The sequence below is a fragment of the Orussus abietinus genome, unplaced genomic scaffold, assembly GCF_000612105.2.
Source record: "Orussus abietinus isolate OABI.00-Male unplaced genomic scaffold, Oabi_2.0 scaffold33, whole genome shotgun sequence".
NCBI lineage: Eukaryota > Metazoa > Arthropoda > Insecta > Hymenoptera > Orussidae > Orussus > Orussus abietinus.
In genome coordinates, this window is record NW_019394294.1 from 607,885 (window position 1) to 629,050 (window position 21,166).

The 21,166-nt window shown below is 50.8% G+C and overlaps 1 protein-coding gene across 2 annotated transcripts in view; it reads right to left on the reverse strand.

Annotated features, from left to right (window-relative positions):
* LOC105695673 (protein outspread) overlaps window positions 1–21,166 on the reverse strand; it is a 142,725-nt gene that overhangs the window by 52,326 nt on the left and 69,233 nt on the right. For both annotated transcript variants that reach the window (XM_012417456.2, XM_012417457.1), the window contains exon 3: window positions 16,877–16,942. In XM_012417456.2, the coding sequence (XP_012272879.1) occupies window positions 16,877–16,942 (66 nt within the window). The remainder of the gene's footprint in view (window positions 1–16,876; window positions 16,943–21,166) is intronic.

A 21,166-nucleotide genomic window follows, 5' to 3' on the forward strand; every position in this document is an offset into this window, starting at 1 on the left:
CCGAGGGGGCAATCGTTTATGAAACTTTTCTCTTGAGTGTATCAAATCCTGTTTAACTTCACAACGTGAATACAGAGGCTATAAGGAAACTCCTGAAAGCCGCGAAAGCTCGTTTCTTATAAAACATTTTGAAAATACTTAGGAAGAAATTTTCTTAAAATTGAAATTTCATGGGTGTTAGGACCTTCCTGACACCCTCCATATTTACATTGTAAAGTTCGAAATGATTCGCGTATACACAATTCGGAGATAAGTTTCATAAACGAGACCTCTTCGACGCCACTTTCTCATCCCCTTAAATATATTTTCTATAAAAAATGTAAGCGTGTAATGTATCTGTATCTGTGTAAATTTTCTATAAAAAATGTAAAGTGTGTAAATATATCACAGAGGATTAGTCGAAAAGGACCTCGAGGTCCTTGACCAAACGGTCGCCAAGAACTCGACGGGAGGAAAACGACTCCATCGAAGTCGTGGTCGAGAATCTATGATATGGATAAGCGTTCCCTGGGGGTTTATCCTGAGATACGAGAATTGGAGGCACATCCCGTGAAAAGCGAGAGGGTCCTTGCTCCAGGATCAATGACAAATAGCGCGGCGCTCTATTTTCAGGACGCTGGTCGGGTCCTGGCAGGACGCACCGAACCGGACGGGGATGGTTCGCCATGGTGTCGCCGATCTATGGGAGTGCGATCCGAGAACGAGCAGCTCGTGCATGCGCCTTGGCCACGATTATGGCCACTGTAAATTTCGCCCGACTCGCGTCGCAAGGATGTCGCCCTCTCTCTCTCGCTCCTCCAGGATCTTCCTATTCGCCATCCTTCTCGCCGGAGGAGTCTCGCGCAGTCGTTGCATCGGCATTAAAGCGTCGCGAACGTCGGCGCACGCGAAAGGAATACGATAATAAGAATGGACGATCGCGAAGTAGAGACCCTGAAGATGACGCCGAAGTGCCCGGCGAACAAATTGGGGACTTCCTGACCCTAATCGAGGAGAAGACACCGTCGGAGATCTACGATTAACGGCGAAAACTTGGATTAGCCATCCCTGACGAGCTCATGTCTCAGTGGTGACCCTGAACAGCAGGAGAACGTGGCCTTGATTTTCTAGGACTCCGAATGACCAAAAGAGCGGTAGAAAGGAGCTCTTCCGGGAACCCGATGAGCCTCGTGTCGAGGTATCGTACCTGGAATCCGCATCTTCTGGGTCCGTCCACCTGCAAGCGAATTCTCGACCGAGAAATGGCACAAGTGCTACCAGGAAAGGAGACTTTCGTTCGGACGGTTCGTGGGGGGTCCCTCGTGTAACGAGATGTACCTAAAAAGCGAAACGATGTCGAGGAGTGCCTTCCCGATGTCGGGGCCGGGGATAGCTTATCCCGTAATTCCTGGCAGGAATTATCTAAAAAAGATTTTACACCTTTGATCACATTTACGGGAGTCCTACCGGGTGGAGGAACCGGGAACACATTTCTTAACAAATATCCCTGGCTGGAATTGTTGGTTAAAAATTCCCGGAAAATTTTTTTACATCCGTGGTCGTGTCATGGAGAGTCCTGCCAGGTGGGAGACCATGGATGCCGCCATGGGCAGGCTGATAAATCAATGGTTCCCCTGGGACCAAGGTACTCCATGGTACTCCACGGGCTCGTGGGCGGTTGGCCTCGTGGAAAATTCCCACAGTCTGGCAGCAATGCTCGGGCACCTGGGGCACGTAACCGTACGGAGTTAACGCGGATAGATAGCGGGACTGATACGGACGAACGATCGGGATCCTGGAGGATAAGGAACTGGTCCGAACAGTTCCGTCCGCGGGCTTTCTCGAGCCGATTGGACACCGATAAGGTGCACCGGCGCTTGCACGACGGCGATGTCAAAGGCGAGATGTATGGGATTTTTGGGAGATAACTCGCGGATACCGATGACCCGGTTACGAGGAGAGATCCCAATTACCAGCTGAACTCGGCGAACGGAGAAATGAAACGTATCGTTGACCTAGACCCAGAGATGTTGGGTTGGGCCAGAAGAAGTCGACCAGGATCGATAAGTGCTGATAACGCAGATCGAGATCCTGGGGATGAATCGAGGCAGAAATGTTGCAATTCATGCGAAATCCGATCCCGAAGACTTTGGAAGGAAATGAAGGTCGATCTTTCCGCCGATCACGGACGGTACGGTTCCGCGGGATTCCTCCACCAGGATCCTACGGGATAAGGAACTGGTCCGCGCGATTTTATCAGCTTTTCCAGGAATTTAACGCTGATCAGGTGCAGCCACAGAAACCGTTCTGCGATCCCAATAAATAGGAATATGTGAGGATTCCGCGGAATATCTCGTAGATGCACATCAACGGCGCTGATTTATCGAGTGCTGATCTATCTCTTAACCGTATGAACTGAATTCTGAGGTCCAGGAAGGAGCATCCGCATACCGCTAGGCTAGTAAACGATCGACCGATAGGCAATCGATATCGGCTCCTAGTATTAGCGAACTCAAAATCACCCGTCGGTAACGAGTTCCTGCTGACCTCAGGGAAAAGGATCATTTGGGGCGGATCGAGCGTGTTCCTTTTGTGGAAGGTTCCTGCTGGATGCTGCGAATGTGCCGATTATCGTTATCACTGGTATCACCTGGTCCGGATTAGCCAAGTTCTCGATTCGAATCTTAGAGACTCCTCCCGACCATAACCTAGAAAATAATATAATCTAGACCGGCCATGTTCATTTTTCAAATTTTCGATTCTCTTCGTGACTATTACCTACCAAATCAGGATTAGCCAAGTTCTCGATTTGAATTTTAGAGATTCCTTCCGACCATAACCTTGAAAATAATATAATTCAGACTGGCCATGTTCATTTTTCAAATTTTCGAGTCTCTTCATGACCATTACCTAGCAAAAATCATCGAAACCAGATCGACCATGTCCATTTTTCGAATTTTAGAGATTCCTTCCGACCATAACCTTGAAAATAATATAATCCAGACCGGCCATGTTCATTTTCCAAATTTTCGAGTCTCTTCATGACCATTACCTAGCAAAAATCATCGAAACCAGATCGACCATGTCCATTTTTCGAATTTTAGAGACTCCTCCCGACCATAACCTATAAAATTAGATAATCCAGACCGGCCATGTTCATTTTTCAAATTTTCGAGTCGCTTCCCGACCGTAACTTTGGAAATTATATAATACAGACTGGCCATGTCAATCTTTCGAATTTTGAGGTTCTTCACAACCATTACCTAGCAAATCATCTAATCCAGATCGACCGTGTTCATTTTCCGAATCTTAGAGAGTACTCCCGAGCACAACTCGGAGTATCTATCCCTGCCCATATCCATCTACCATGTTCCTTTTTTCAGGCCCTAAACATTCCTGCCGCCATGACTCTGACTACCACCTGGTCGCCGCCGTCTTCCCACGTGACCAGGTTCCCTTTTTCGGAGCCGTCTCTGCCCGCGAAGTTGCCGACCTTTGCATATCGGCCGGAATTCCAGAAGGGCTCGGTCTGAATCCCCGCAAAGTGCGCGGGTAATGGGCGGAGGGTCTCCGTAGACGCGGCGGTTCCGCGGCGGAACGGCGGAACGAGGAACGCCTCTGAATAGAGAATAGGAAGGCCATTATCCGGCGCACCAGCCGGCCAAGCGCCGGAGCCCATTACCATTCGTTCTGCAGGCCGGAATCGGAATTCGAAGTTTTACCACCGCGGGAGTAAATTTATAATAATAAGGGAACGGGGGGAGTTCCCCAGACATACCATCGCGCGTTTTCAAGGCTCAAGGAGGAGCCGAGACGAGGAGAGGTGAGACGAGAGGAGGCGAGAGATTCGCCCGCTGAGACAATTAGCCGGGAGGGACCGCTTCTTATATCACGGCGCTTTTTATCACGCGGATCCTAGCGGGATTTTACGCTCTCCTGGGGATCCTCTTCCGTGTAAACCACGTCTGGAGCTCGTATTAACGATTGCCAGTTGTTTCGATGCCTCCCGAACGACCGAATCCGAGACGTGCCCGGAATACCTCCAGGTTCGGGTGCATCGAGTGCATCAGGTGCATCCCGGACCGAGCCCCTGGAATCCCACTTTCCGACGTGAAACTACTATTTCTCCACTTCTTATAGACACCCACGAGAAATTGAAACCTCACGAAATGAAGAAATGCCATGAAATCCGCCATTAATAATTTTTTTATACCGAGTAGTAAGTAATTTCAATGAAATACAACAATTTCCTCCGAGACATTACATGACTCGCAATCATGATTTCGATGCCTGAAGGGTGAGATTTTTGTTCTTTGTTCTTTTTCAGTAGCGGTTTCGATGAAGTCAATTTCCAGGGTGCAGGGAATTTTGGGAAATGGGAATTTAAGAGGTTTGGTGATTTTTTGGGGGCGGGCCTTGGGATGGTAAAAATCTAGGGATTTATTTCGATGAGAAAACGGAGCTTAGCGCGAGCTCCGCCATTTTTCCGCAGCGATCGGCTCGAAAGGGAAGACCCGGCGTTTCCGAGCGATCTGGAAAGCACCTGAAGGCGCAGTTTAGATCGCCGTAACAGGTGGCGATCGTTTACGGCGTACCTGGTACTATTCGCTCGTTGCTCACGCATAATGCGAGCTTTAACGACCGGCCGAGCCGACCGGGCAGACATTTAGGAATCCACGCGATCGGAGAGAAAGTGCTCGCCATTTCGAGTGATCCGGTGGTACCGGACCTAGGGAATTTCTAGGGGACCGGTCCGTCGAGAACCGGTGAAATTACCCAGAATGTCGGCAAGGAAAGCGCGCAGATTTTCCCTCCCCAAAAAAGAAGAAAAACCCCCCTGACCGACGAGGCATTCACCGCCCCCCGATTTCCGGAATCCACGAATGTCCGAGACACGAGCGAGTACTTGTACGTTCTCCGAAAACAAATAAAAATATACATAAAACCGAAAAATCCGCATCGCGATTCCGCATTGTCTCAAGAAGCTCGTAAATTCTTCCCCTCTGGGATCCTTCTTCCTCTTTGGACGCTGGATGGACGAATCTTCGTCCTTTGCTCGTAAAGGTGCGTCGAAAAAATTAAGAAAAAAAATCACATTCGATCGATGCGAGTCTGGAGAACATTAAAATCGAGGGGGAAGGGGAGACAGTTCTGTACATTTCATTATTCGCTCTCAAATTTCAGAAACACCCGTGAAAAGTGAAGGAAACATTTTTTAATTAATTATAGGTGTACGCGGTGGGGCTCATCAATTTGTATCGCCTGTATTTGGAACCTAAGGTGCCCTGATGCACTTTTCTCTTCGGCGGTCTTCTTCTTCTTAGGCTGGAATTTGGGGTAGAGGGGAGGTGAAGATAAAAAATGTATCTACTCTTGGCGAACGAGTCATATGCCGTGACTGGGGTCGGAAATTTGAAGAACCGGTCTAGAAGAGCAGAACCTGAGGTGCCCTGCATTTTTCTCCCGTGCCGGGCGGTCTTCTTTTTCCTAGGCTGGAATTCGGGGTAGAGGGAAGGTGGAGATAAAAAATGTACCTACTCTTGGCGAACGGGTCATATGCCGTGACTGGGGTCGGAAATTTGAAGAACCGGTCTAGAAGAGCAGAACCTGAGGTGCCCCGATGCACTTTTCTCCCGTGCCGGGCGGTCTTCTTTTTCCTAGGCTGGAATTCGGGGTAGAGGGGAGGTGGAAATAAAAAATGTACCTACTCTTGGCGAACGGGTCATATGCCGTGACTGGGGTCGGAAATTTGGAGAACCGGCCTAGAAGAGCAGCAGACCCGAAATTACGGCGGCACGCAGGGGTCTAGCCTTTCACGGCTGGTCGGACGAGTTCTGGCCGAGATTCGGGAGAGGGGCCGTTTCGACTCTCATCGGGATTGCCGGCGATCCGGCACCAATCTCGATCTTGTCTCTACCAGGTTGGGCAGGAAAGGTTAAGGCCGGTCCGTAACGAAGAGCGACGTGTGGAGCCGGACGCTCGTGTGCGAACCTGACGGGGCATGGTGCAAAGGAGCAGGCTTACCGGGAGATGGTAAGGGACACCGGCGCCCACGAGGTGTGCAAGTCGAGACCCCGAAGAGCGCCCTGAAGACCCGGGATTGGCGACGTCAAACGAAATGAAACGCACCGTGGCTCAGCGACACCATAAATCATGTCCGCCCGACCGGGCACGAGCCTAACTCCTCCATCTTGCCGGCCAGGGCTTTCGGCAAAATTCGGACCACGAAGAGGGCCAGCTCAAAAAATAGGATGAACGGGAAAAAATCTATGAAATCTATGAAATCTGGTCCCCAGAGTTCCTGAATCTTCAGGATCGAGAGATGATCCCATTCATCGCTAAAAGATGAAAAATTGCGTTAAGGGGAAATTTGCTCCCGGAAATGGAGCTTCTTTAGGGTGTTCTCCAAAATGGCCGCCGGGATGACACTGGGCTGTCTTCAGGGTCCGTTCCAAGGAAGTGGGAAAGCACTCACGTCTGGTGGAAAAATGGTTGGCAGGGTTTAGACGCTTTCATAAATCATTCCCCGGGACAGGTGCGAGGGGCCTCAATTATCCTGGAACGCAGATTCGTCCCGCGTCTTTCGGAGGATCCTCGGGCAAGAGCAATGACTCGATGATCAATCACGGGGATCATCGAGTCCGGAAAAATCGGAGACTAGGGGGGAGTTCTTGTACAGGAAGTGTCCTTTAATTTAGGAGACGTTCAGGAATCCCGGTTCATCGTTGGGAATTCAAGTCCTGATTTGCAGGACGATGCGGCTCGAAGTTGCTAGAGATAACGGTGATCCTTCTTCCTCCCTCTTCGAGGATGCCTCCAGTCATCCGGTCTGCGTAATGAGAGTCCAGCTGGTCGATGGGATGATCCTGGACCACCTGGAGCCGGTGGCCAGTTTCAAACACCAAGGAAACGTCCCTGGAAGGACTCCTTTGTTGGTCCCGTTCATTCTTGCCTCCGTCCTGAAGCGTACCTTGAGGACCTGGTCCGGTCGATTGAAATCCTTCAGTCAAACCACTCAAGGACTCTCAACGTGAATGGTGCTACAAAATGACGGCTAATTTGGTCCCCCCGATGGGATACAAGACTTCTTTCAGGACGAGCGGGTGGTAGCCAGGACTAAAGGAGTCCAGCTGTGTCAGAGGTCGTCCTGGGAGAAACGAGTCGGGACCAAAAGAAGAACCGCGCGCACCTTTCCTGCAAACAAGCTTCACAATACCCTCGCCAGGAGTAAAAGGACTAACACTACCTCCACCTACGAAATACTAACGATTCCCCTGCCGAGCTCGACTCATAAAAAATGTACACGAATGATATACAATAATAAAAGTATGAGTTATAAAAATATTGTGGAAACAAGGGATGCGACTGTTGCATCTGTACAAAATTGTGTAAGGTCTGGTCAGCCTGGAAAAATTGATGGGGATTCGAAAAGGACCAGATCTTCAGGGAGGAGACGAAGAGCCTCGCCAATGAGTCCGTAAAACTGCCGGTCGGCATCGTGTACATTTATGCATACGCGAGATCATAATTCAGATTAAATGCAGTGCTTACACCGGCTGGAAGACAGGCCGAGGTCCCGAGCACCTGCTGCATAATTCCCGGTGCACCCGAGATCCTTCGGGACTCTTGGTCGATCGCCAGGAAGCCACCCCCGCGGTCTTCGGGTCGATTTCTGCTCGATGACCAAATTTAAGGTATTGGGAGGGAAGTTACTAGGGCATAGTTGGCAGTATGGTATTGGGAGGGAAGTTACTAGGGCATAGTTGGACCCTTCCAGAGATTCCCGAAGGAAGATGTCGGCCTCTTTACGAGGTGTAACGAGACGGCGGATTTGCGTGACTCATCCCAGGATGATCGGATCAGGCAGGGTCGAAAGGCCCGACAAGACCGTAAACCCGAAGACAGGAGCTCGAGGCCGGCAGGACTCTCTGGACTCCGGTTCCAGTGGGACCCATCGGGCCCAGCCTGAGAACCGATCCCAGAAAATTCCCACGGCTCGTAAAAAATACTCGCATCCTCCCGGATTTACCACGTCGCTCCCGTTTGCACTCAAAATTCCCTGATTTACGAGGGGGCGAGGTCGAAGGGGCCCCAATTCCCGCGGGATCACGGGTGGGGCCCAAAACCAAGACGTTAGATTCTTTACGAGGTGGCGCGTCAACAAAACGGGGAATTTACGCGAGCCTTCCGAGGATCCGAGTGGAAACGTCTAACAAGGTCTTAAAATCTGGGACGAGCCCGAATCTTGACGGCTTTGGGCCCCACGGGCCTTAAGGCCCGAATTTTGGGTCTTAGTGCCCTTGCGTGGTCACTTCCACCTGGACCTTCGTTAGGGAGGAACTATTTTCGGGGATGCTGCTGGAACTGTCTTAAAAAAAAAAAAAACGGGGCCCAGGAATAGGGCCCAACGGGTCTATGAGACCCTCGAGTCGCTCCCGGAGATTCCCGCAGAAAGATATCGGCTTCTTTACGAAGTCTCGAGTCCACGAAATCGCAAATTTACGCGAGTCCACGGGGGCCCGCTCGCGGCTGGGCCCGATGGGGTCCCGAAGGGGCCCTAAAGTCTTAGACGGGTCCACAGGGTCAGGTGCGTTTCGCAGGGCCCGTCTCGCGTCCGCGCCGTGTTTTCGCATTCAAATCCCGGGTCGGGCAATTTAAAACTCGTTTCGGGCCCGCGATCCCAGTCCGACGTGGCCGGCTATTTCGTGCTGCATCTGGCCCAGAGAAGAGGGCCCCTCGGGGCCCCGCCCAAATAAACGCGAAAGACAGGGGGCCGGTTCTTCGCAGGGGGAGGCGGCCTACGGCAGGGAGGGGAGAGAAAAACGGAGAAAAAGGCCCGGACAAGGAGGCAGATAGCCGGGTCCGAAATGGGCATAAGGCCCAAAATTCCTGCGAGGAAATCGGAACGCGATTTTCCCCTCCAACTCGGAGTCGAGGCGGATCGCGGACGGAAACATCGACGTAGCCGATCTAGGAAGCACCGACCGGGCCCCGAGATGGGGCCCGATCCGCGAAATGGGCCTTCCAGGGCTTTCAGGCGCGATCGCTCGAGGACTCGATCCCATCGCTCGATTACTCCCGTGGTTCGCTTCAGGAATGACGGAAGTGATCCCGATCGGGAAGAAACGGTCGTCGGGATTGGGCCCTGTCGATGGGCCGGCTCGATATCAACGCGGATCGGCCGATCCCGAGCAAATATCCCTGGGACGCGGCCGTGGTCCTTTTCTCCAGGAAGGACTCCTCAGGGACCAACGAGCCGTCGCTTTCCTCAGGGACTGTACGGATGATTCAAGGAACGAACGACCGGTGGTGTTCGACCCTATAATCCTGGCTCTCGAACGAGAGGAATACCGGCATCGGGATTTTTTGTCCAGCCTCCGAAGGCCCGGGCTTCTTCTGGTCCGGCAGGATGTAAGGATCGAGGGTCTCCCTCCGACTTCATGGTCGCTCCTAAGGACGATTGGGAACCGAGACCCTGACGAGGACTCGCGTGAGCCTGCACTTCACTCTGGACCACCATTTTTTTTTGCCCCAAAATTCCTGAAGACTATCTTTCCCTTGACCATGGGACCAGGTCCTGGCGGGTCCTTTGGACTTCTGGAAATTGTTCCTTCGTCCTTTTTCAATGATTCTTCGAGGTTAAGTACCATTCCTTCTAATCGCGCAAAGTGGAGTCTCCCAGAAATTGCACCCTCTCCTTCGGCCAGGAGAGGGTGCAATCGTCCCGCCAGAACCTTGATCCTGAATGCAGCTGCATCCTTCGGCCAGACTACGACAGCCCGTCAATATGGCGGCTCTTCATCGCCCCTAGAATACCGAACTGGTCCCGGGGGCTATCATTACTAATAATTGCAGCTGGCTAACACCTCATCCCACCTCGGTCGCTGTCGCTCCTTTTATTCTACCGTCCCTGCAAATGGACGGAAGCAATACGACAGCAGGATGTCCCGAGGAAGGAGAAGAAGAAGACCACGAAGAGCTGCACACGATCGTCGACGGATCCTCGGTCGAGCTCCGTCCTGGCGCTCTAATGAAGTATATCGATAAATCGGGGGAAGAATTGATTGCGGCAATAACTTGATCACGCGGTTCGATGCAAATCGACTGCTTTCAGCGGGAAAGGAGGGGAGAAAAGTCCTGCGGAAAAGGAAATGCATTTTCCTTGCGCGCACCTCGCCAACCTGGCGCGCCCCATCCGATGCCTAAATACCTATATATTTTTTTCGGACTGTTATCGCAATGGTATTTATCTGGAATATTTTTCTTCGAGTGGTCAAGCTTCCCAGAGTTTGGGGAAAAATTATTTTTACCGGTGATTTTCCTCTAGGGAGATGCTGGGAATTATCGGAGAAATGTTGAGGGAGGGTCGATTCCGTGATGGATTTTTCGGCCGGCCCGAAAGATCCGCCCTGGGGTGCGCATTATTCCGAAGATAATTAGGCGAGCACCTCTTACTCGGGGATTTTCGAAATGAGTTTTCGGCCCGGGAACGCCGCTGGCGAGGACGTGGCCGAGTCGATTGGCTGCCCCTCGATATATCTTCGTATCGACAAAGTAGGTGTTAGCGGGAACGGGCCTCAAGGCGATCGCTCTCAAAAGAAGACGTAACTCACGGCCAACTCGGCGGGAAACGAACAATGACCGGATAAATCAGTTTACCGATTAATCCCGTATAAATCAGGGCCCCCTTTAAACAATTAACTCCCCCCTCGCCGTGGAAATATTTATTCCCAGACAGTCGAGTAAACTCCAGGATAATAAATCCGAGAATCCTCGAAACCCTCCCCGCTCCCAGAAACATCGTCGCCATAAAGTAACCCTTACAAATAAACAATTTCGAACAATAAAATAAAGATTAGACACATCCCAGAATTCTTCCCAGGCAAATCCATTTTATGGCGTCTTTCCTGGGAATATCGTCGATATAAAATCCGCAGGTTTCTATGATTATTAAAAGATGATTAAATGGGTATTACAAAATTGTGAAAAAATTCGATGCGTTCTAGAATTCTCTCCAGGGTAGGTCTCTCCGAAGAAGAGGGTGATGCCGGAGGGCAACCGAGGGCGATTAGGTGCACCTGCAATCGTAGGTACCCGAAGTGGCGTTACGCGGGAGATAGAAATTGGAAAAGCGAATTGGTCCAGCGAGGCCACTTCGGAGGCAATCTCGGCTCGGCTCGACGATCCCTGGACTTGACCTTGAGCCTTGAGGATACGGAATTCCGGCCTTGCTGGTACCACTCCTCGGCGAGTGGCTGAATCCCCGATAGGCGCTTTCTGCCCTTCTTCGGGGCCGGCCTCGAGATCCTCGAGCAGGAACGACCTCGTTGCTTATTCCGGGCTATCTTCATCGCCCCAGCTCCCGAGTAGGAAATCATGAAAATGCGTTTACACGTATCTGATGGCCCGACACGTGGTCGCGTTCCATTCCAGCGTTTAAGGATGGCGAGCCTAATGGAAGGCCGGGAACAAAGGACGAGAAGGACCTCCCAGACGCTGGTCCACCTCTTCAGGGTCTCCCCGAAAATGGACCCTTTTGCTTTTACCTCAAAACGGTCCATAAGAACCAGGAACCGGGAAATGGAGAACGCTCCGTTGGGGACCTCTCGAACGTCCTCGACATCTCCTTCTGGGTGGTCCAGAGATGTATATTTAAACGGTGATCGTTTCTCCGGCTCGATTATCACTTTTAGGGACGAGGAGAGTCCGTCTTGGCGGACGTTTCGGGATATTCCGACCTTGGGCTTCCAGGAGGCCGTCACTTCAGGAAGAGTGATCCCATCGAGATCGTTCTTCGGAATATTACTGCATCGCATAACTGCACGCCTGGCTCGATAACGGGCCCGGAATTGCCGAGATTATTGGCGGGTCCCGATCCGATCGGGATTGGCCGAGCCGCGAGTCGCGATTGCCTCTTTGCGAAAACGGGTGCCAGGGTAATGGGAGCATTTATCGGCGGGTTCGATTAAAATACTAAGGATAACCGGAGCGACTTTCCAGGGAGGGAACCGATTCGACGGGGTCCTCGACTTCGGACGAATTTTAATGCCCGCCTCTTCAAGATTTCCGGAAACCTTGAATATCTCTTCAACCTTAAAACCCCAAACTCGATGCTTCTTCAACATGCATAAATTCACGAATAATTACCCTAAAGTATCGAGAATTCCAAAGAGACATTGAGAAAAGAGCCTCTAAAATTGCCGAAAAACTTGGAAATCCATGTATCTGTCATTCCTTCGCAAGGACGTCTTTTAGCTCTTCTTTATGAAGAGCATTTCTTAAAGAGTCGCGTATGAAGTGCCCTGGAGAAGATTTTCTAAAAGATGCCATCGAAGTCGTCTCGAAACGTGGAAATTTACGGATTTATCCCACCTCCAGACGTTCCCAGGCGTGGTTCCGGATCCCGAAGGACTCTCAGGACCTCTCTCCTTACTTCGTCCCGGCAGGCGTTACGTAAGTGCGGCGGATTAACGCGTTACCGCACTCGGCGTTGCACGGGTGTTCCCAGGCGTTGCGTGGACCCGGGTCCGTATCTCGGTATTAATATCGAGCGTAGGCAGCAGAAGAAGAAGAGGAAGGCGAGGAGTAAGGAGGAAATCCGACGACTTGACGCAGCGGTAGATGAGCAAAGAGACCAGGCCGACGCCGATGGCCGCCATCTTGGCGCGGCTCCCGGATAACGCCTCGCCGTTAATAATACCCAGCTCCTAATCGATCCCAAAACCTCCATCCATTCTCTCGTTCCCTCTGACAACAAGCCCCAACATCCATAAATAAAATAAAACCATAAAGCATAACCCCGAAAACCCAGCGCGCGTTTTTCCTTCTTCGCGCAACCAAGATGGCGGCGGGCCAGAACAGCTCCCGAGCGCGGGTCTCGACTGGAAGTTTCGCTGATATTTAGTGTTGAAGCTTGGAAAATGGAATAGAAAATAGCTAGGAGTTTAAATAAGAAAGTTAATGGTTTAATGGAATATTGGGCGAGGCCTCAATCGCGATTCGGTAGAGAATCGACGAGGATGAAGGTCTTCGGAGGCTGCAAGAGACGCGTCGTGGCGTCGGGCCGTCAGGTTATGGGGCGCCATGAATCAAAGCGTGCCTCTTTTCCTGGCTTCCTTGGAGCCCCTTGGGTCAAAGGTGCAAGTCGATTGTGCCCCTCGGACAGCCGCGTTACGTGTATATGCCCGGCTAGGCGCGCCATTTCCGTCGTGTCAACCTCCGCGCAAAATGGCGGCCATATTGGGGACGTCCAAGATGCATTCCTTCACCTTTACGATGGAATTCCGGGGTGTTCCGTTCTTCCCGAGGGAGCAGAGGCCATGGGGCCCCTTCTATCCATGGCGATCCATAAAATGGGACAGGATTGATTCCCGAGCTGGCGAGTGGCAGGAGTGACAGTGAATGACAGCGACTGACAGCGAATGGTAGGGAATAACGCCAAATGGCAGGAAATGCCGGTGAATGACGGCGAATGACGACGAATGGCAGCGAATGACGGCGAATGGCCGCGGGTCTTGGCCTGGACGTTTACGAGGGGCCCCGTTTACGACGGGCCTCTTCTGCTCTCTTCGGGGACGTTTTTCCATCCTTCGACTTCGCGTCGCCACCGCCAGGACCTGCTCGTAAATATCATCCTCGAGCTTCCGACGGAAGGGATTATTCGCAGAGGAAAAAAAAACGAAGAAAAAAAAAGTAGGAGGTCGCAGGATTCGATCCCTCGCCCTTAATCGCGTCGCGTCTACGGCGAGCTCCGAATTTCCTCGTTAAATTTAATTCATTTTCACGGGTTTAGGTACTTAAAAATGAATTTTAATGACTTCGAACATTAGAATTTGGCGGGAGGAATTATTATTAATATGTCGTAGATAATTTTAGAATTTAACAATTTTTTTTTCTACGGAAGCTAGATGGAGGTCTACTTGCATATGCCGCCATATTTATCAGAAGTGGCGCGTTCTCGTTAGCCCTTTTTCTCGGGACGAGAAAACCTCGGTTTTCTCGTTGCTCCTCTTTCATTCCGGCGTAAGCCGACTGGCGTTACCGTTTACAAGGTAGTAATACATATTGCCGTCACGTCCGGGGATTTTTGTCCGCGTGTAATTGGTTTAATCGGATTTTTGCCGGGCCGAGGGGGCAATCTTCCGTTGAACGACTTCAGCGGAGATTACGTTAACAGGAGGAGTAAAAAAAAGGGTCTAAGAGGCGCAGCTACGCGATGGCTTCCGGCTTCCTTATTCTGAATCGAGGGCCCCTCCCAGAGGATCGAGAACCTGGATAGATCGATCATCCAGGAGTCGAGATCCATTAGAAGGCAATTACTTCGATCGAGACTCTACCCCGGAGTCGTAACATCGAGGATTAGGCTAACAAATCGAATCGATTTCGCGATATCCGACCTCATAATCACGCGATATGAAGACGTCCCCCTTTTGGACCATCGAATTTGCATAATCGACCTGAGCTCGTTACTTGCATTTGCTCCTCCGAGGATTGCAATCGGTGCCGTTCGATAAGTACGGGGGAAAGAAATGGAATTAATTATAATCTCCTATTTCTCGCGTCCAGTTCAGGGTTTAAAAGGGTGGGTGCACTTTTTCCCCGAGATATAAAATTGGGGTTACGTTTATTCCCTCGGGTATCCACCGAGATCTGGAATAAATTCCGCGATATCCACCGCGAGATTCCCCCTCGCATTCCGGTATTTATATCCCTCGGGATATGCCAGGCATCTGCATAATCCCGCGATCTGCGATGCGTATACTTGCACCTACTCTCCCGAGGCGCGACTTGCAGCCCGATTTTCCCCCCTGAGAAATGGCCGGTGCAATTAAGTATTAATTATCCAGACTGCGCCCATTGCTCCGGCAAATAGGAAAAGTGCGCTCCCCCCCGTTGACAAGGACCACGCCGGTTAAACTGTCACCCGGCGGAGGGCGATAATAATCGCCGGCAATTAAATCTTTTTCCCCGACCGATCGCCCGATCGGAGATCGAACCTCTCCTTGGCATTCTACGAGAGGCCACGACCAGCCTCGAAAATCTCCCCTCGTGCCCGAAATAGATCGACAAATTGGGCCCATTAAGGCCCCTCGTTAAGTATTCATCCCTTGCCAGGCGAAAACCGATCGACAAACCCGCCGATTTATCCCGATATTAACGTTAATTTATATTAAATCTCGAATCAAGAACTCGGACTAACGCCTTGTAAATGCATTCTTTAAAATGTGGAAATATTAATGGTACGGCAATGACATTTAATTCATTATTAAATCGATGTGTCAAATCTTAAATGTTAAAATGACCCGATTAAACGGAACGGAGGGGAATTTCATTGTTTCGGATTTTTAGCGATAATTTCGCTCGGGGGAAGAAAAATTATTAAACGCGATAGAACGAAGGAAGGATCGCGATAAATCGATCGGTAATCGAACCCGTACTGGTCCCGACAGGTTTGCAAATTTTCCAGCTTTTTCCATGTATTGCAAAATTCGCCGCGCGCGACTAATTATGTCCAGTTTCCGTGATCGGAAATCGATTGATCGAGGCCTTTCGCAGGATCCTTCTGCCTTTTAAGAGTAACTAGTCGCGGCGCTAATTGCACCTGGAAGGTACCCTTCATACTCGAAGACCGAGAAAGGATCGATCCTCCGAAGAGGTGACGTTATCACCAGGATCGACGGTGGATCAACCTTGAAGGATCGATTTTTATTTTCCAATCGATCTTAAGAGCTTCCTGATGGGGCTGGACGAGGAGGAAAAAGATTCTCTTCTTCTCTTGATGTGACTACATCTTCTGAGTAAAAAAGAAGAATAAACAATACAAATTTCAGAACTACGAAAAATTTCGGAATTTTCCACAACGAATTTATGCGGCTCACACTTGCGAAACGTGCAACGGGTCTGCTACGTGTATCAGATATTTTCTTTTTGTTAAGAAGTGAGTTATTATTATTATTATTATTTCATAAATTAGTCAAGGATACGGAGTAAAACTGATGAATTCGATAATTCTCGGCTTGGACGTTATCGGCAACATCTGAGATCGGCAATCTCGGCAAAGCTCCCTCCTTTCCACGGTGGGGCCTTTTTCCAGGGGTTTATTATTGAATATCCGCGGATATTAGACAGTAAATGGATTTGATAACTCACGCCAGAGACGTTATCGGCACGATCGCCGATATCCGCGTCGATAACGTCTTCGATACCGCCAGAACGATCAGCGAAGGTCGGAGACTTTCCTGCGGCCGCTCGCAGGGATAATTGGTGACCCCAATTAAACGATAGTTATCGCGGGTCCCGAGAGATCGAGAGACAACGGTTGTGCGCCTCTTCTTTTATCCCTTGCTAACTTGGAAAATAAATCCCCGAACGGTGCCCCTCGAGAGAAGGCGAGAGAAAAAAAAACGGAAGAAATCGGCGCTCCTCGAGCCGTTGGGCCCATCCCAGAGTTTTGGGCCCGACGGCGCCCTAGGCCCTATGTCGGGTTTTAATTCAGTCCCAGAGCCAGGACCTCCAATCCCATCTCTCCTGCAGGCGATTGAAGGGAAATCGAAATTTCGTATGCAAATGAATTCCTGAACGGGCCCCGGGACAAGGCGTCGGGCCCAGGAGGGACCCGGAGGTTTTTGTACCCTGATAGTCCTCCATTTTTGTCCCCTACTCCTGAGCTAGAGATATGGGCCCGAATAAGCCGGGAGGCAGGTGGTTGTCGGCCCGAATTTCCATCGGACCCAAATTCGGGGCCCAGCGACAGCCGCTCTAGATACGGATTTGTCCGGAACTTATCAGCTCGCTTGTCTCGCGGGGACTTATCTCGCGCGAGTCAGGGGCCTCTTTCAACCGGACTCGTCTTGAATTCGCAATCTCAAATTGACACTGACACTTGATTGGGACTTACGTGTTCGTCCACGGAGTACGTCAGCTCCCCGTCGTCGTACAGGACGAACCAGCGCCGCTGCCACCTCTGCAAGAAAAATAAAAATCCCATTAAAAACAAAAATATCGACGAGACCAGATATTCTTTTACTCTTAATCCATAAGGCCCAAAAATTGTGTCCAGTACGGAAAAGTATTAAATCCTCGCGATTTTGACAATTTCTTATGAGAGTTTAAGATCCAGAAATTAATTTCTGGTTTCGTCGTCTCCTTTCTTGATTTTTTGTCATTTCTTGCGGGGACTCATCGGGCCCAAAAATTGAAAATGCAATAGCGAGTCGGAAAGAAGGGGCCTTTCCGCTTTCTTGGTTTCTGGGACTTCGGAGGGCCTTTTTATCTTCTCGATTTTGCCGGCCCAGAGCGAATGGGCCCCAAGGGGCCTGACCCAGAAGAGCTCTCGCGCAGGCTCGAGTTCATCGTGACAATTAACAGGTAGACTGTTAATTGGGGACGAGGTACACCAGGTGCACCGTGGTTTCTCTTTCCTTCGCGCCTCTAAGACACAATTGACACCTCGAAGCCCCTCCAAGTAGGCGTACTTGCGTAAGTCCCACTTCAAGCTCCTCGCCTACAAGGCGGAATTTCGAGATCGGCCGCCATTTTGTCCCCGACGCCCGTTCCTCCCATCAAATCCCAGAACCTCTTCCTCCATCCAAGACAATCCACTTTCTCCGGTGATTCTTTCCCGGACGAGCCCCGAAGAAGATGCCGAAGAACAACCCCGGATCGCTTTCCCCTGTTTTGCATACTCGAATATTAGCAGGCGAATGAAATTACCATAAATCAATTATCGACTTTCCGGTGATCTCCTTTTGTTCAAAAATTCATCATTAATTCTAGAATCAGGAGAAATTGAGGTTAACTTCTTTTCCGGCAGGTGTCAATTTTTCCTCCAATTTTTCCGGCATGTCGATAGGTGCAATTTCGGGATTTCTCCCGATCCCCGGCAGATCGATCGGAGAAATCCGTTCGATCTGATCGTTATGCGCATGCCTTATCGAGCAGCTCGAAAGATCAAACACTCGCTCCCCCTCGAGGTCGAGGATCGAAAAAAGCTTAAGGCGCTGTCGGGACCCCGGCACGTCCCGACATTGGGCAAGCCGATAATCGGCGCAATTTCCGATCGACGTGTCCGAGGGATCGATCGGTGAAGGGATCGAGGGATCGATCGCGAGGCCCGTGCTCCGGAAAGCCTCGAAAACCACCGCGATCGTTAACTTTCAATCGGCTCGACCCCGAAGGTTTCCCGACACCTTCGAGGTGGCACGTAGGTGATCTTAAGATCGCACTTTCGCGGGTGCACTTTGAGGTGCAATAAGCACCGCTCCTCCGATACAGAATTTCCATTACGCCTCTCTCTCTCTGTCTCTATTTCCCAACCGCGAGTCCCGATCGATCCCTCAAATCTCAGGATCGAATCTATCCGTCTGGAATCTAAAAAACACCTCCACATAATTTATTAACTTATTAAACAATAAATACTCTATCCCATTGCCTACTTTCTACTCTCACGGGCGAGCGTCAGAAAAAACTGGGAATTTATTTTAAAAGCGCAAAATAAAATGCGATCGTTTTTCTTTCTTCCATTTCGTTTACTTTTTTTTTTTTTTTAAGTTCAGACTATAAAGTAGAAAATCGCATAAAGGGTATCTGAGGGCCATAAAGGGCATATCTGATACTTTCCAAGGAGCGGGAAATAATTCGTCGTAACGAGGTCTTCAAAATGATTATCAAGGCGCTGAATTTTTGAGTACAGGTAAATTTTATAATTCTTGTTTTCCTTTTTCATTTATTTATTATCTTTTGTAGCCAAGGGTATAGAATAAAAAATCGCATAAAGCGTAGTTCTCGCGAAGTTCCCAGGGCCTCTCCAAGGAGCGGGGAATAATTCGTCGTAACTTGGGTACTCGGATAATGGACGAGCCGTGGACAAGATCTACGTCGAAGTCTCGAGGTCGCGATCGACCACGAAGTCGGGGTAAGGACTTCGGGGTGTCGCGGCTCTCGGTGTGCGTTCTCGCCGCATTGTATGCAAATCCCGCGGGTGCATCGCGCGAAGTTCACGGCTCCGTGAGTGCAGGCGCACACGGCCGCGGACCTGGTGTTGCACGTCGCCTAACTTAGCCTCGTAACCGCGTAACGAGCGAGGAATTTAGCTCGCTACGTTACCGAGGATAGCGAGGATTATTCCCATAATCGGTGCGATAATTGCCGACATTAATTTCCCGGCCTCCGGTAAACGGGATGCACTGGCTGCATCTTCGCGCCTAGGCGACTGCACTGAGACGGATGGTCGCATCTAAATGCGACTTTCCCGCCAAAAAGCATGCTTTTATGCATCCCAGGTCGACGTGAATTTTCTTATCGCATACTCAAAGGCTGTAATCGATATGAAAAATATATACGTAATGATATCATGATGACAAAAGTGCAGTCATTCAGATTCCATCGAGTCGTTGCGACCTCCTCGGCTTCCCGGGGAGTTCCCAGACGCGTTTCGCCAGGGGTGGGTTCCCATGGGGTTCCAGGTGCACCAGGTGCAGGAGAGCGCCGAGAATAGGTGCACGAGGTACCGTTGCACCGAGAGAAGAAGAAAGAGTGAGAGAGAGAGAGAGAAAGAGCGCGCCTACGCGAGGCGGTGGTATCTTCATCTGGTAATTATTCACGCGGACGCGGGGCCCGGCACGTGCGTGGGAAGATCTCGAGGAGGCGAGGGAAGCCGAAGAGGATGACGAAGACGCGGGAAGAAGAAGGAAGAGCGGGCCCGAGGAGAGTACCCCGGATTTCCAGGAAACTGCCGGGCCGACTCGGGCCGAGCCGAGCTGAGAGGACCCGGGAAGAAACCTTGACCTACCGCATCTTCCGGGTCTGGACCCGAGGTCGTTAACACTGCCCACTCGGGAGACTTTCCGGTCCGACCCGTTCGTCTGGCCCAATACGTTATCCCGAGTCGCGTGGACGCTCGAAAAATGGACGCCTTTCCTGATACCAGCCACCCCGGGTCCACGGGGCCCGAACGGGCCCAAACGGGCCCCGAGTCGAAGGTCCGGACCCTTAAGACTGCTCCGAAATATCCCGCCGATGAAATTTCGCCTCCTCCGATATCAGATATTATATAAGATATTCTAGGAAAATCGAGAGTTATTTACCGACGAGTTCATTACGTGGAAAGGAAGGATTTGGGCCTTATTGGCGACCTGACGAATTCGGATCTTGCCTAACACACAATCCACAAAAGAGCATGGATTCCCACTCGGCCTGGTAAGTGCAGAATCTGGTGAATCATCGATAATTCCTCCCGGAAGAAAGCGCGGAAAGTCCCGGCATCTTTAATGCAGGGGTACGATAGTAGCCGAGGAATCGATAGGGCCTAATGGCGAGGCCTCGCCGAGAGGATGGCGTGACACGGCGCCTTCTTCGGCGTTCTCTTCTGGTTCGCTCCTGGTCTCTTCCTGGTCGCCGATCGACGCAGATCGGCGGTACTCCCTTCCACCACTTCGCGGCGATCCATTGGAAATCCCGTTTAAGTTCCACCCTACATCGTAAGTCCCAAAGAGTCCCAAATCGGAAGTTTGAAGATAGGTTGAGTGGTTAAAAATCGACAGCGATTAAGGCCCAATAATTTCCTCGTTCAAGATGGGGAATTACTTAATTATACTCGGCCGAGCTCCTTCCGTGTCGGTTTCGCTCACGATCCGGGGTCCCGTGGGGTCTCATGGGGTCCCGTGAGGCCCGTGGGTCCCAGGTCCCGAAGCTCTCTTTCGCGTGCCGATCGATGACCGATCGCGCTCCTCGAGAAAGCGAGAGCGCGAAAGGTCCCATCGCGGTTAATTAAAGATAGCCCCGATAGGTCCCGAACGGGCCCAGATGGGCCCCGATATTCCGAGCCCGGCTTAGGTGGCCTCGCGTGAGGCCCAACCCCTCTACGCAAGGCTCGACTCTCCTGACCGATGAAACTGGGCCCGCTCAATTTCATACCGCCAATCCCTGAAAATCGGTAACCTATTCCCGAGCTCGTAGACGCCCGAATTGGGCCCACTGGCTTTCTCAAAGCTTCCCATTCCTAGAAAATGGAGAATGACCGAGACCTCGGATATCTCTAAAAGTATCCTCACCAAGCCCTGTACTCGATTTTTATTTCCACTTCCCGCGGGGCCTTATACGTTTCTTTTACATTTATATTTTAACGATCCGGAAGCACCGGCCATAACGGCGGATAAGAAAGGGAAAAAGACTGAGAAAAATGCGAAGA